This window comes from Hemicordylus capensis, chromosome 5 (assembly GCF_027244095.1).
Source record: "Hemicordylus capensis ecotype Gifberg chromosome 5, rHemCap1.1.pri, whole genome shotgun sequence".
Classification (NCBI taxonomy): domain Eukaryota; kingdom Metazoa; phylum Chordata; class Lepidosauria; order Squamata; family Cordylidae; genus Hemicordylus; species Hemicordylus capensis.
In genome coordinates, this window is record NC_069661.1 from 201,507,980 (window position 1) to 201,523,382 (window position 15,403).

Consider the following 15,403-nt stretch of genomic DNA (forward strand, 5'->3'; position numbering starts at 1 on the left):
GCAAGCAGTTTCATTCATACAATGAAACTTTCCTGCTTCACTCCCACTACAGCCCTGTGTGCCACAGAAAGATGATTCTGAGGATTTGGAGAACCTCCAGAATGATGTAGTAGATGCAGGAAGCTGTAGCTAGAGGCCAGAAATCGGCAGAAACCAGACTCCCCCTTGGGTGAGTATAAGAGAGAGTTCAATAGAAGAGAGGAAGCAGGAAAACATTGCATGAGTGCATTCACTGTTCTTAGGATCGAATCCTATGTATGTCGCAGAATTTTAGAGTTGGACGGGACCTTGGAGGTCTTCTGCTCCAACCCCCTGTTCAGAAAAGAAACTGCTACAGCATCCCTGAAAGATGACTGCCCACCTCTGTTTGAAAGCCCCTAGTGAAGGAAAGTCCATCTCTGTGCGAGGCAAGCAGTTCCACTTTTGAACAGTTCTTAAGGTTAGGAAATCCTTCCTAATGTCCAGCCCAAATCTGCTTCCTTGTAATCACAATTCATCGGTTCTAGTTCTGCTCTCAGGAGCAGAGAAGGAGCCTACTCCTATGTGACAACCCTTCAGATATTTGAAGGCAGCTATCATCTCTCCCCTTAGTCTTCTCTTTTCCAGAAGAAACATATCCAGTGCCTTTAACTTTTCCTCATCACACTTGGTCTCCAGACTGCTCAGTATCAAAACTGTATTTAGATTTACCAAGTCACTTTTTACTTGGAACAAATCATTTTTCAGAGAAAAATCTAATTGGAAATCAATCCATCAGTTCAGTGGTGGCAATCAGTTCCAATACTCAAAACTTCATAGGTGCTTTAATATTTCCTAAAGCAACTTTTCAAAGGTAGACTTCATTTCGCTTTAAAAAATCTATGTTCAAAAAGAACATAGAAGGCTAACTTCTAAATTTCACACTATGAAAATTCTTGTTCAAAATTTTAAAAAAACACACATCAGGCCTGCAGCGTTAAAATGGAGAATTAACTGCAGCATCCTCTCAGAATTGTGTGTCAGTTTGGTTATTTCTAAATACACAAAGGTAATTTTTAAAAAAATCTAAATTATTAGGAAAGTAGTGAGTTAAGGTGATGCTCATAAAACAGGGAGGAAAGGCTTGAGTACTATGAAAAACAAATATATAGTCTCTGCTACGTGTGAAAAGAGGCACCTTTTAAAATGGTGGTTCTCTTCTATTTAGCAGGGAGAGAACAACTGCTCCAGTGAACGTCAGTGCAGTGTGCTTCCAGGATTGTTGCTGGTGCTTACCTTGTGTTTATTTTCAGATTGAGAGAGGGAGCTACTGTGTTATAACTTTGTTATATAAACCACTTTGAAATTTTTGTTGAAAAGTGGCATTTTAATAAGAACAAGAACAACAACAACTACTACTAGCTGGCCACAACAACAACTAGCTGGCCCGGGTACAGAGCATCTGTGCCTCAAGTTCTCCCTCATTCTTGCCCCCCCCCTCTTGTTCTTGACCCCTTGCTCTCAGCCCTCCCTCCTCCTCCTCTTCCCTCTTTCCCCCTCCAATTTTTTTCTCTCTGGCCGGCCACCTGGCCAACTGCTTTTTCTGGCCACCCGCCACTTTCTCCCCCCACCCAGCCACCACCGCTTTCTCCCCCCCCACTCACACCGCTTTCTCCCCCCCACCCTGCTGCTGCTCTCTCCCCGCCCACCCATTCATTGGCCTCTCTGTTGGCCTTATGTTCCCTGCACCGTCGCTTTCCTCTTCCCCTCCCCGCTCCCCTCACTCATGAACTCTCGCGAGAGCTGCCACACATAGGATTAGTGACAGGTACATCTAAGAGATTATATATAGAGATACTAATAACCCCAAATATCATCTTCCCTCTCATTAAAATAGCTTGGACACTTAATGGTCATTGGATTTAACAATGAAATACATCATTTCTACATTCTGAGCAGAGACATTTCTTCTTCAGTCATAGGAACATAGGAAACTGCTAGGGATGTGCATGAACCTGTTCGGAGGCCAGCAAGAGCCTCCGAACTGGTTCGAACAACCAGCTGTCTGGCCGGTTCGAAGGTGGGAGAGGGTGCCCTTACCCCTCCCGCTGCATTCCCCCTGCCAGCTCTCCATTTTAAAAGTGTCTGTCGGGGCGGCAGCTTATCTCCCTGCTGCCCCATGTCCTCTTCAGCCAGAAGTAACAGGAAGTATCCGGCACACGTGTGTGCGTGCACAACGTGTGCTGGGTACTTCCTGTTACTTCCCGCCATGTTTCTCCCACCGGCACTCCATTTTAAAAGTGTCCGGCAAGGCGGCAGCATACCTCCCTGCCACCCCGTGTCCTCTTCAGCCGGAAGTAACAGGAAGTACCCAGCGCACGCTGTGCACGCACAGACATGTGCCGGATACTTCCTGTTACTTCCAGCTGGGGTGGCAGGGAGGTGTGCTGCCGCCTTGACGAACACTTTAAAAATGGAGCGCCGGTGGGGGAAACACGGCAGGAGGGGTAAGGACACCCTCCCCTGCCCTTACAGGTATGCCCCCCCCCCCGTCTTCGAGCCAACCCCAGCTGGTTCTGTGCACATCCCTTGAAGTTTTCATATACTGAGTCAGACCATTGTTCCACCTCACTCAGTATCGTCTACACAGACTGGCAGCGGCTTCTCAAAGGTTGCAGGTAGGAATCTCTCTCAGCCCTATCTTGGAGATGCCAGGGAGGCAACTTGGAACCTAGATGCTCTTTCCAGAGTGGCTCCATCCCCTAAGAGGAATATCTTACAGTGTTCACAAATGTAGTCTCCCATTCATATGCAACTGGGGGGGGGGGACCGGACCCTAAAGAAACAAGTCATGCTTGCTACCACAAGACCAGCTCTCCTCTCTATGTCGATGAAGTTTTGAAAAATCAAGCCATGAGATTAATCTTACTTCCAGTTAGGGAAGCACTATGTAAAGAGATTTGTCATATGAACTTCCCAAGCTTACTGTAATCTTACTTCCCAATTGTAAGCTTACTTCTTACAACTGCTAATTAATTCAATCAGTTTTCCTCTTCTGATAGATCTCAAAACTGCATCTCTAAGTGACAGCAAAAACAATACTTACATAATATTCTTTTATTTTTATATCATCTTGTTCCTTTTGATTTTCAAGCTTCTGCTTTTCTTCTTGTATTTTTTCACCAGCAGTTTGCCAGCATTCCCTTTCACTACAGTAATTTAAACAAAAAATAGGTGTTTAGGGCTACATATATTCTCTGAACCATTTCTAGAACACATTATTGCCTATAATGATGTCACAGCATGCCAGCTAGACCCTTAGAACTGTGTGTTCATGCCAGAAGACTAATGTTAGTTGGCAAGAAGAACTAATGGGGGGAAACCCCAGATTTTTCAAAGGGAAACATGCCCATGAAATAAGACAAGAATGGTTGAATATGGGCATTACATGGCATTGTTGGAACCAAAGCAATCAAATAATATTTGGAATCAGAAGAGTTTTTGAAAGGGTGCCCCACCCCTTCTGCATAATATACATTCTAGGAAGCTGCCTTTTACAGTCTCAGGTCATTGGTCCATCTAGCTCAGTACAGGCTGGCAGTGGCTTCTCCAAGGTTGCAGGCAGGGGTCTCTCTCAGCCCTATCTTGGAGATGCCAGGGAGGGAACTTGGGAACTTCTGCATGCAAGCATGATGCAGGAGCTCTTCCCAGAGCAGTCCCATCCCCTAAAAGGGTACATCTTACAGTGCTCACATGTAGTTTCCCATTCAAATGCAAACCAGGGTGGACCCTGCTTAGCAAGGGGACAATTCATGCTTACTACTACAAGACCAGCAATCTTTCTCAGTTTAAAAAAAACTGAAAGCAGAGCATAAAATATATTTGTTTTTCTGTAAGTTCTGAAACTTAACAGCATCAAAAACACTTGTATACCTAATAAAGAAAAATCATAACACACAGTCAGGTTATGAAGTGTGTTCTATGATTATGTTGCTTCATTAGACATACTGGTACTTTATGATGTTGGCTAAGTTTAGGATCTTGCAGAAAAGAACCTCTTGACCTCACATGCAACCTATCATATTTACATAAGATATAAGCCCCATTCATACGTTATTTTAAACACTTGTACAATGAGTGTACAGTGTATATAGGTACAGATCTGTACACGGGTACAGCTATTCACACATTATGCTGAACACAGGTACAGAAGTACACTTCCTATTTCTACCATGCATTTGAGGGAAACTGTACCCAGGTTCACTTTTAACACGGCACCATTCACACACAAAAACATGCATGAGTGTACAGACATCTGTACTCTCGTACAACATAATATCTGGATGGGGCTAAAGTCTTATTTAAAAACATTTGAGCTCAAGATATGCATACTAGGCCGAGAATCTCTTGGCAGTTTGTTCTCTTTTTAACCCCAGGGTTGCTCACTACTAAAGAGCCAAGTTGCTCCTCTTTTTAGAAAAAAAACTTGTCCTTTGGCATTGAGAACCCCTGCAATGGAAACAGCAAGTTTCAGCTTTGGGCATTTCTGTCTTGTACATGCACATTCCATTTTTGAAACCTAGCCTAAAATTGTATCATTTCTGCAAAGCAAACAAACAACATTTATACCTTTGATGCTCTTTATATAGCAAACCTTGCTGGTGACGGATAACTGCAAACTTTCGTTTCCATTCCTCTGTTGCATCTTCTAATTTCTTGAGTAGTTGTTCTTTATTTCCCAGTTCCTATTTAAAAGGATATATATGGGATATCTCAACTTCAATTCCAGTATCAGTTACAGAGAACCTTGTGTGCCTTCTAAAGTTATGGACTTTCTGAATTAAGATATTATAATAATTGTTCTCATTACAAAAAAATGTGTATGGAAAGAGTATCATACTCATTAATATGTAAACAATTATATGCACATCGAAGGATTTTAATAAACATTGACATGACACACAAAGATCAGCAACATTATTTTTTTTGCCTTTAATTTCCCCTTAAATTCCTTCTGTAAGGCTAGCCTTAAAATGTCAGTTGCTTATGTCTAGTGAACCAATTTTTAGAAAGTAATGTTTATTGTTCTGAATGTAAAAGTTGTTAAGGACTACTGAAATGCCATGAATAAGCAACTATATATAGGCAATAGAAAATTCTGTATTAATATGAGCAGCTCTCTAGCCACTATATTCTATATAGGAATAGAACTGAGCATACAGTAAAATACATCTTGTACCCAGTTTGAAATCATTTACCTGCAAAAGGTGTATTAAATATTCATTCTGTGAATTAATTATGTTCGCACTGGAAGGAGCCATCCCTTCCGGAAGATTTACTGCTTTGAAAACTATACTGGCACCTTCCGACTGGCGAAGTAAATGAATCTCATTTTCTAGATTGGCATTCTGATAAATATAAGTAAGAGGAAAAGCAATCAAATCACACTGCTGGAAAATATACAGTATGGTCAAGCTCAATTATTGCATTCATTGCAAAACACTATTATCATGATCTTCAAAGTCCCTTCAGAAAGCCTATTGCACAGAATTGCAGATTACTTTTGAAGCTCTACAAAATGTAAAAAGCATCTCCGGAAAAAGTGAAGCAGAACACCTGTTGGAAGAAGGGTGGGGAGGAAGAATGAAAACATCTCTTGGTGCACAATAGAGCTTTCCACTTCATTTATCTGTGCCAAAACTTAAAACCATCATCCAGTGACCCAGTCCCCACACACAAGAAAGGCTCTCCCAATGAAAGATAAAAGAGGCCCATATAGAAACCTTGCATGGAGTTCATCAACCACAGCTTTCAGTGCAAGTACCATGCATACAGAGATAGTACTTTATGGGGTTAGTTTGGAAAACCAAGCTAGCCTACATACCTTTGCATTTGCTTTGGCTAATTGATTAGAAATGTCTACTGCTTCTTTCCGTGCTTCTCTCAGTTCCTTCCGTAACTCTTCATTTCGACCTGTAAATTGGTCAACTTGGGCCTTCAAATGCAAGTTGGCATCAAAGGTTCCTTCTCCATTCTTTAGCTCAATTGCCTGTCAATAATTCATTCACCAGAAAATAAAATAAATGCTCTATGTACAGTTTTGTTTTCAAACAAAAGTGGTATGTCTAAGGCACCTAGTGAGTTCATCACCAAACAGGAGCTCCTTGGATATGATCCTGCATCAGCTGATTGCTGTACACATATGGATACTAAGGATGTTCTGTTACTGCATATGCAAAGCTACATTTTAATGTAATATTACACAAACAAAGTGTTCCTGGAAAAATATATATCAGATTTAATTACTTCTAGATCAATTTGCAAGTGGGATGTGGCTTGGGGTTTCGAAGACATCTTATTTTTTGTGCCAAAACAGATCAAGCCAATGGTCAGGTGCAGTTGTTGCTATTTCTGAAATATAAAGAATTATATCCTATCACATTTTTCCTGGTGTTACACCAGAGCTGTATCAGCTTTTGAATAACCCAGCTTCCAAGCTATCCTTTCCTGTAGTTCAACAGGTCACCTGCGCATGTCTCCTGTCATGGGAGGAAAGCACCGTTAAAGCTGATGCTCACGAATCTTGAAAACCACTTTGTGAAATGCTTTCCTCTCCTCTAGTGTGATGTAAAAGGTAAAGACTTGTACTAGAACCAGGGTTTATTACCTGTTCAGCCATCCTGCTGGGTGATCTTAAACTGTCACCGTCTCTCAGACTAACTGACCTCACAGGGTTGTTATCAAGGCTGATCTCATGAAGAGGCAAACTGAAGAAGTTGCCTTACAAGGCAAATAAGGTGGTGGAGACTCTGGGGCTGCCACCCCTGCCTGACATCTTTTCCTTCTCCTCCATCACCTTCCTTAGTGGCAGCTGCAAACCCTCCATCCTCCTCCTCAGTATGATGCATATGAAGGAGGACAATGGAGTGAAAGAGGAAGTATGGATGAGGAAAGTGGTGGGCTAGAGCATCTCTGACACCAAGACACTCGAACTCATCACTCTCTTCTCCTCCACATTCCTGTGGAGGACTCTGCCCTCCTCTCCCTCCCCCCTTTTATTTTATTTTATTTACATTCAGCACACTGAGGAGAAGGAGTGGTTGTTTGTATGCTTCTGCCAAGGCCAATAGAGGTGGAGGCAGGCAAAGACAGCAAATGAGGAGATGCTGGCATTGGTGCCCCACCAAAAGTTTTTATCCGCCTTGGTTGTTTTAAGGGAGAATGAGGAAAAGGGAACCATTCTAAGCTTCTTAGATGAAGGGCAGGGAGAAGCAGCAAAACATAAGAGAGATCACAAAACACTTCATGTCAGAACATACTGTAAGCAGTGAAAACCTTTCAGGTCACTTCAGTTTACCAAAAGCCTTGAAACTAAGATGGGGCAGTTTTGTACCCCAAATACTTATCATTGGCACAAAGACACCCCATATATATTGTATGGGCTGCATTTCTACCCCAGAGTGCATCTTTATTCACGTAAAACAAGAGGTACCTGGCTATACTTTGGATATGTTGTTTAACAAAGTGCTGGTGATAATGTCTTAAAAGGGCAAAGTTTCATCAGTCAGTTAAGTTTTTTTCAGGAGATATGCCTCTTGGACAAATATTTAGCCCTATACTTTTAGGGAGTATTTAGTAAGGACACATTTTTCTCCCAAGCAAATTTTATTTTTATTTGTTCATGTGTCATTTTGTACTGAAGGTAATCGAGTGTTTGACAGTCAAACAGATTCTACTACACCATATAAGAAAAGTGAAATAAGGCTTACGTTTACTAATCGTTCCAGACTAGGAATCATTAGGGCAGTTTCTCCACCTTTCATGGGCTCATTCTGCATGTCTTTTATAGCTTGTAGAATTTCCTTCATGCCCTGTTCAAGCTGCTTATTTTCTTCCACCAGTTCTTTCACTGCAGTTAAATGGTATACATTTAATTTCTAGACATTTTTCGAATGGACAATTGCAAATCAATCATCCTTATTAGTGATGTGCATGGAACCATGGAGGTGTGGTTCAATGCCGGCAGGGGTGCCTCTTTAAGGGCGGGAAAAGGTGCACTTACCTCTCCTGCTGCTTTCCCCCTGCTGGCGCTCCATTTTTAGCGAAATCCATGGGGCGGCAGCATACCTCCCTGTTGCCCCTTCCCCCATTCTTGGCCAGAAGTATTGCCTGCACATGCGCCCTTTGCATGCGTGTGCGTGCACATGCAACAATCGCACACGCAGGCAATACTTCCAGCCAAGAATGGGGGAAGGGGCGGCAGGAAGGTATGCTGCCACCCCATGGATTTCGCTAAAAACAGAGCGCCGGTGGGAAGGGTAAGTGCCTCCTCCCCCGCCCTTAAAGAGGCACCCCCCACCATCATCAAACCAGTTCGGAGGCCTTTATAATGGCCTCAGGACCAGTTCATGCACATCCCTAATCCTTATAGCCAGATTTGAAATGACAATGTTCAGACTTCTAAAAGGAAATTAAAAATTGTAGGTAAACATGTTCATACAAGCATTTTACTTCAAAGATAAGTATACTGTCATTACACCTTAAAACCAGAATAAGTTTTACTGATTCAGAAGTAGATTCTAAAAGCAAAATTCAAAGGATTTAAAAATTAAAGTGAGATCACGGTTTTGTCTTGTCAACTATCAAATAAATATATATTTAACATATACGTAAATTTCTGCTTACATTTGGATTGAAACTTGGCTAATACAGTCCTGTTTTGTTCCAGGTCTCTATCTCGTTCATATAATTCTTTAGTAAGATAATCATTCTGCCAACAAAATGAAATGAACATAAAAATGTGCTTCTAATATTAAAAAAAGTCTGAAGGTGTTTCTTCTTCTTCAAGAACAGAATACAAATTGAGAAGTAGTTGAAGAAAGGTCGTTAATTCACACACGAGGTATATTTCCAACAACATATCACAACTTATATATTCTAAACAAAACATACAAAAATAATTGGTAATAAGAAAGGCAGCCAAACATTGCAAATCACACAACAATAAATTCAGTAAATTCCAAGTTCTGAGGAATAGGGAAAATAGGGTCTTTGCATTGGCTTTCAACATATGTATCTTTGGAAAAACCTCAAACTACCTGAGATGCCTGGCTCCTGCAGCTTTCAAGCTCTAGGTCTGTATTTTTATTCAATGTGTTCTTGGCCAACAATTCTCTCACTATCTGTTCATTCTAAACAACAAGTAATAATAAAAGCATAATTCATGTATATCTTCAACATCTACGGCTTTAGCATATTCTGTTTTTCACTGCCCAATCTTAAGTATCTGTAACTGAATATCTTAACCAATTGTAATAGGGTATGGTTAGCATCACTGTAATCTTGCTCGGACAATTTGCTTTGTGAAGATACATTGATATAATCCGTGTCCAGGTACAATGTAAGGTGCTGGTTCTGACCTATAAAGCACTTTACGGCTTGGGACCAGGGTATCCTAAGCACCTGGCTTTCATAAGAACCTGTCTGATCCTTAAGATCGTCATCACAAGCCCTGCTCTTGCTGCACCACCCACGCACAGTGAGGCATACGGTGAACAACAATCCTCTATTGGAGAGCCACCATCATTTGACAGCACATACTCAAAAGGTATAATTTGACGGCACGTACTTATAAAAGCCGGGGGGGGGGGGGGAGGTTGCTTACTTGTAACAGATGATCTGGTAGTGGTTCCAAACATTCATAAGTAGTGAGCGAAGGGACGCCCAACCGCCGCTAGAGGGTAATGCAGTCACGTGCAGGCGGTGGTTGCCGGTGTCACGAGGAGCTAACGATTTCTGCCCAAAGCTGATCTGCGCAGGCGCAGAACCCACTACTTATGAATCTTGGAGCCACTACTCAGATCCATACTATTCTCCCAAGCGAATTGCTAAGTGTGCTTTTTATTGCAGTTTTACTGAAAATTCAGTGATGCTCTTATTTTGATCCTTTCTGCTTGATCTATTTTATTTATATTGTTTCATATTGAAGTTCTAACTTCTGCTGTACACCACCTTGAAATCTTTTTAAGGTGAAAAGCAGTATACACATTTTAAAGTAAACAAATAAATCACAATGGCCAGTAGGGATGTGCATGGAACCAGTTCAGAGGCCCTTTATGAGCCTATGAACCAGTTTGAACGACCGGCGGCTCGGCCAGTTTAAAGGTGGAAGGGATGACTTTAAGGGCGGAGGAGGGTGCACTCACCCCCCCGCCACTCCCCCCCCCGCCGCAGGCGCTCCATTGTAAACTGGTCGGGCGTGGCGGCAACGTACCTCCCTGCTGCCCCATCCCCACATCAGACCAGAAGTAGGTGGAAGTACCCGGCACGCTCGCTTGTGTCGGGCCTGTGTGCGCACTTGTCGCGCTCACCTGTATCAGGCACATGTGTGATGGATTCTTCTGCTTACTTCCGGTCCAATGAGGGGACAGAGCGGCAGGGAGGCACACTGCCGCCCCGCCTGACTGGTTTACAATGGAGCACCAGCGGGGGGGGGGGGGGAAGCAGCAGGAGAGTTGCACCCTCCCTTGCCCTTAAAGTCACCCCCTCGCCTTCGAAACCCATGCCAGTTCCATGCACATCCCTAATGGCCAGTACCTGCAATACTAAGTACTTACAGGCCAGGATAGCTTATACTAAGATCAGGCAATGACAACTTTGTTTAGGTTTCCAAAGTTCTCATATGCAAGCAGTCCTAGCCTTTATGGCTTTAATCAAGACAGACCATATATATGAAGATTTTGGTTACCTGTACTAAAAGGTATATATTTAAGCTTGTACAATGAAGATGCCTCACCTCCGACCTAAGGAAAATTAATTCCTTCTTCAGCTGGCTTATGAGGCACTCAACTCGATCTATCTGATATGCATTCACTGGCTGGCCACAGACAAGTCCTCCTTCCAATTGTTCTACTGGCCAGGATTCTGGAAAATATATCTCATCTTTGCCCATGTCTGGCAAGTCAGTTCTCAAATCTAACAACTTTATTTCAGAATCACCACTGTCATCTTTCAACATGACCTTCTGCAATATATAGGATGACCCTGGCTTTCCAAGTACTGAAAGAGGCAGCCTGCTCTGGAAATCGAGTGACAGTGTTCGAACAGGCAGTACTGGTCTATGAGCATGAGATGCTTCCATTTGGTTCATCTGCTGTTGTATCTGTCGTCTTTTATTAGCCCTCTGTTTTGTTTGCATAGCAGAAAGTGAAAGAGGATTGCCTACGGTTAGTTCTTTTGATGCCTTATTACCAACTGTACATAAAGCGGCCCCTAGCATCTCTGTGGACTGCTGCTCTAGGGAACTGCAAAGCTCATCTACTGTGAAAACCTTGGAGCCATCACCATTATCCTTCACTCTGAAGTATGAAGCAAGATGAGAACTGAACTGAAAAAGAAGAAGGAGAAGGAGGAGGAGAATTGCTTTCACTTCTTCAGACACACTCTTAGGAATATTCCAGTTCTTCTCAGTCAATTCTCCAAAGTCTTGGCATTTTCACTGCTGTATCCTATAACTCTGAGGACATTTATGGTTTTTTACAGAAATTATGCATTCATTTCTGCTAGAAACTGCTATCCTGTATTGACAAGACAAAAATAATGCTTAGCATTCTAGTTATACACAAAAACAATGAACAAGATGGATATATATTTGAAAGAACATTTTATATTATAATTCTGGTGTATATAATGCTTTGAATGAAAACAAACCAATGGTATTCCAGCTGAAGAAAATGTAAAAGGGAAAACTACCATGGATGGATACGATTTAAGTTTTTACCTTTGCTTTAACCTCATCAGCGTTAGCAGTACTTCTAAAGTCTGTTTTCCCCTTGTTTGTCTTGAGCTCTTCAGTAAATGTATCAATTAACTGTAAGTCATCTGCATCCAATCCTAATCCAAACAAAATATACAAAGAGCAGATTAAAAATAAAAATAATTCAAAATGAACTTCAGCAATCAGAGAATTTAAAAAAAAAAATCTACAAAGCAACTAGTGTGAGGAAACGGTGAAGAAAGAACAGGTTGTTCAACTGCAACTTTTGATCCTTTGGTGGATAGGCATCATTTACAAAATTGGGCTCTGCATCTGTGCAGCAGCCACTGCAGAAGCATTTTTCCGCTCTGTGAGGCACCCATAGCTCCACCCATCACACGCGTAACATGCTCGGTCTTCTTGGGTGGCGAGGTGCCTCTTCCCTCAGTTCCTGGATGGACGATGTGCAGAAGAAGCTACTTCAGGACAGCAAGAAAAAACAGGTAAGGATCAACCAACAAGCGAGGAGGTTGGGTGGGTATTGTGAATGATGCCTATCCACCAAAGGATTAAAAGTTACAGGTGAGCAACCAGTTTATCCTTTTGGAGGCCAGGAATCATTCCCAACATTGGGTTCCTAGATCCCTAGGAAAAGGAGGTGGGAATTTTAAATTACTTTCTTTAGAACAGAACTTAGCCACAGAGCAGATGTCTAAGACATAATGGCGTATGAATAGTTGGTCAGATGACTAGACTGCAAATTTACATACATCAGAGAAAGCCACTCCAGACAGATGCTGAAACTGCTCTGGTGGAATGAGCACAGATGTGTGAGGGCAGAGTAACCCCCTGCTTGTTATAGCAGAAGATAACTGCTTGGACCAGACATTCCAAAAGTCTTTTCCTGGAGACTGGTTTACCCTTAAGGCCCTCAAAAACAACAAATAGTCTGCAGGTATGCCTGAAGTCCTTTGTTCAACCTAGGTAATAGAGCACAGCCCTACGGACATCCAAGGAGTGAAGAGAGCACTCAAGCAGGGTCACAGGACCAGGAAAAAAAGGGTAGGTAAAATAATATTTTGACAAATTAAAGCCTTTGTCTCAGAGCAGCTCACATGAGGGGGAATAAAGCTGAATCATCCCTGGCGAGCTACCTGGCCGGGCTTCCCATAACACTAATCTATATTTCTGGTAGAATTAAAATGCTGCCGCCACCACCCCTCTTATCAACAGAGCTTGAACTTCCCTGGGCTTGGGGTGGAATCTCAGGGAAAACTCTCTTTATTTTGCTATTGGATAAGTACAGAAACCTTCCATGTGTAAACCTACATGTGATGAGAAAACGAATAGCTGCTGAGCACTTGAGAATGTGTTTGCACCAGAGAAATTGACCCCTCGTGCCCCCTGCATTCCTGAGTTAAAAACCAACTCTGAGAGGCTTGTAAAAAGAACAGGAAAAAAAAAACCACTTTTCTTCAATTGCTACAGACTGCTTTCATCTGAGGCTTCTAGCCTTCTTGGATACACTCAAAAATACTTCGTAGGTGACAAAAATAGATTGTGTTAGGATTCAGTTTAGGTTGCATTTAGGTACGCTTAGATGTTTATAATCTTTTGCAACACCCAAGTTGGATTGAGCGTTAGGGATATGCATGGAATTAGCGTCTGCCAGTATGAAGGCAGAGGGAAGGATAAATTTAAGGGAGGGGGAGGTGCTTTTACTCCTCCCACTGCATTTCCCCCACCAGAGCTGTGTATTCAAACGGTCCAGCAAAGTGGCAGCATACCTCCCTGCCACCTCGTTGCTTCCTCAGACCAGAAGTGACCAGTGCGCATACTCACATGCAGCATTAACTGAAGGAGTAATAATCAACTAAAAATTCTCTTTCCTTAGGAATCAAGGATAAGGAGCGAATCCAAGGGAAGTGCACGGCACAGTGGATAGAAAGGAACTCAGGGAAGGAGGCACCTCACCATCCAAGAAGACCACGTGTGATGAGCAAAGTTACAGGCACCTCACAGAGCTGAAAATCCTTCCATGTTGACTGCTGTGCAGGGGCAGAGCCCAATGATGGGAATTATGGGATGATGCCTAGCCACAAAAAGGATCTGGTTGTTCAACCTACAGAGTAAACCTTTCATTATTTCTGGAAGGGTCCCTTAACCAGGTATGAGAGTGCACAGCACACTTTCATGGCATGGAAAGGAACGAAAGGGCTAGATGAAATTCAGGCAGGAACTGGAGGCTTCAAACTAGGATACCAATTGTCCAATCTCAACATAAATCACAGAAGAATAGATGTGGATCAGCTACCAGAAATCAATTCCTTAAATGAAAAAGCAATGCAGCAGCAGAATAGGGAAAGAGCAAGATTTAGCATCTGCCTCTGGATATATTCATGAAAAAAGTATGGTAACAGTCCATCTAGTGCCATCATAGAAGCAAAATGCACACTAGATTCATAACATAGTTTAAGTTTTTGAAAGATTGTTTAATAACAATCCCTGCTAACTGAGCAAAGAGACACCTTTTAAAGTGGTGATTCTCTTATATTTAGCAGGAGGAGAGCAACTGGCCCCATCCAACCCCAGAACAGCATACCTCCAGTGGCTGTTACTGGTATCTGCCTTATGCTTCTTTTTAGATTGTGAGCCCTTTGGGGACAGGGGACCATCTAAAATATATATAATGTTATATTATTATTATTATTATTATTATTATTATTATTATTATTATTATTATTTAATTAATTAATTTGATTTCTTAATTTGATTTCTATACCGCCCCTCCACAAATGGCTCCGGGCAGTTTACAAAGAGCAATAACAAACAAATAAGATGGCTCCCTGTCCCCCAAAGGGCTCACATTCTAAAAAGAAACATAAGACACACACCAGCAACAGTCACTGGAAGAACTGTGCTGGGGGTGGATAGGGCCAGTTACTCTCCCCCTGCTAAATAAAGAGAATCACCACGGTAAAAGGTGCCTCTTTGCCCAGTTAGCAGGGGTAATGTCATCAGAGTAGCGCAGCTTATTGATGTTTCTTCCTTCAGCTTTAAAACCATGTTCATGTTCTTCCAATCCAGCTTCTCTCAGTATATGTTCAGCATATAAATTGAATAAAGAAGGAGAAAGTATACAGCCTTGCTGTACTCCTTTGCCGATCTGGAACCAGTCTGTTTCACCATGTTCTATCTGGACTGTGGCTTCCTGTCCTGTGTATAGGTTTGTCATGAGAACAAAATGTTCTGGGACACCCATTTTTCTAAGGATAGTCCACAACCTGATATGGTTGACGCAATCGAAGGCTTTTCTGTAGACAATAAAGGACATATTGACTTCTTTCTGGTATTCTTTGGCTTTCTCAATTATCCAGCGTGCATCAACAATGATGTCTCTTGTACCTCGACCTTTTCTGAAACCAGCTTGAACATCCGGCATTTCCCTTTCCACGTAGGGCTCAAATTGCGTTGGATGATCGTGAGTATTATTTTGCTAGCGTGTGAAATTAGGTATATTGTGCGATGATTTGCTCAATCTGTTAAGTCTCTTTTCTTTGCTATGAGTATGTAGACTGATCTCTTCCAATCTGTTGGCCATTGTGTCATTCTCCAAATTTTCTGGCATAGTTTGGTTAGAGCCTTGACTGATTCTTCTTCTGTTGCCTGCCATATTTCTGTAGCTATTCC

General features: G+C 42.1%; 1 protein-coding gene across 8 annotated transcripts in view; it reads right to left on the reverse strand.

The window, feature by feature from the left end:
- Window positions 1–15,403, reverse strand: part of CEP290 (centrosomal protein 290) — a 121,035-nt gene that overhangs the window by 75,418 nt on the left and 30,214 nt on the right. For 7 of the 8 annotated variants that reach the window (XM_053256351.1, XM_053256355.1, XM_053256352.1 and 4 more), the window contains 9 exons: window positions 11,738–11,850; window positions 10,754–11,344; window positions 9,057–9,149; window positions 8,644–8,728; window positions 7,728–7,867; window positions 5,843–6,007; window positions 5,217–5,366; window positions 4,588–4,703; window positions 3,065–3,167 (listed from right to left, as the gene is read on the reverse strand). In XM_053256351.1, coding sequence (XP_053112326.1) covers window positions 3,065–3,167; window positions 4,588–4,703; window positions 5,217–5,366; window positions 5,843–6,007; window positions 7,728–7,867; window positions 8,644–8,728; window positions 9,057–9,149; window positions 10,754–11,344; window positions 11,738–11,850 — 1,556 coding nt within the window. The remainder of the gene's footprint in view (window positions 1–3,064; window positions 3,168–4,587; window positions 4,704–5,216; window positions 5,367–5,842; window positions 6,008–7,727; window positions 7,868–8,643; window positions 8,729–9,056; window positions 9,150–10,753; window positions 11,345–11,737; window positions 11,851–15,403) is intronic. The other variant, XM_053256357.1, reaches the window with a different exon arrangement.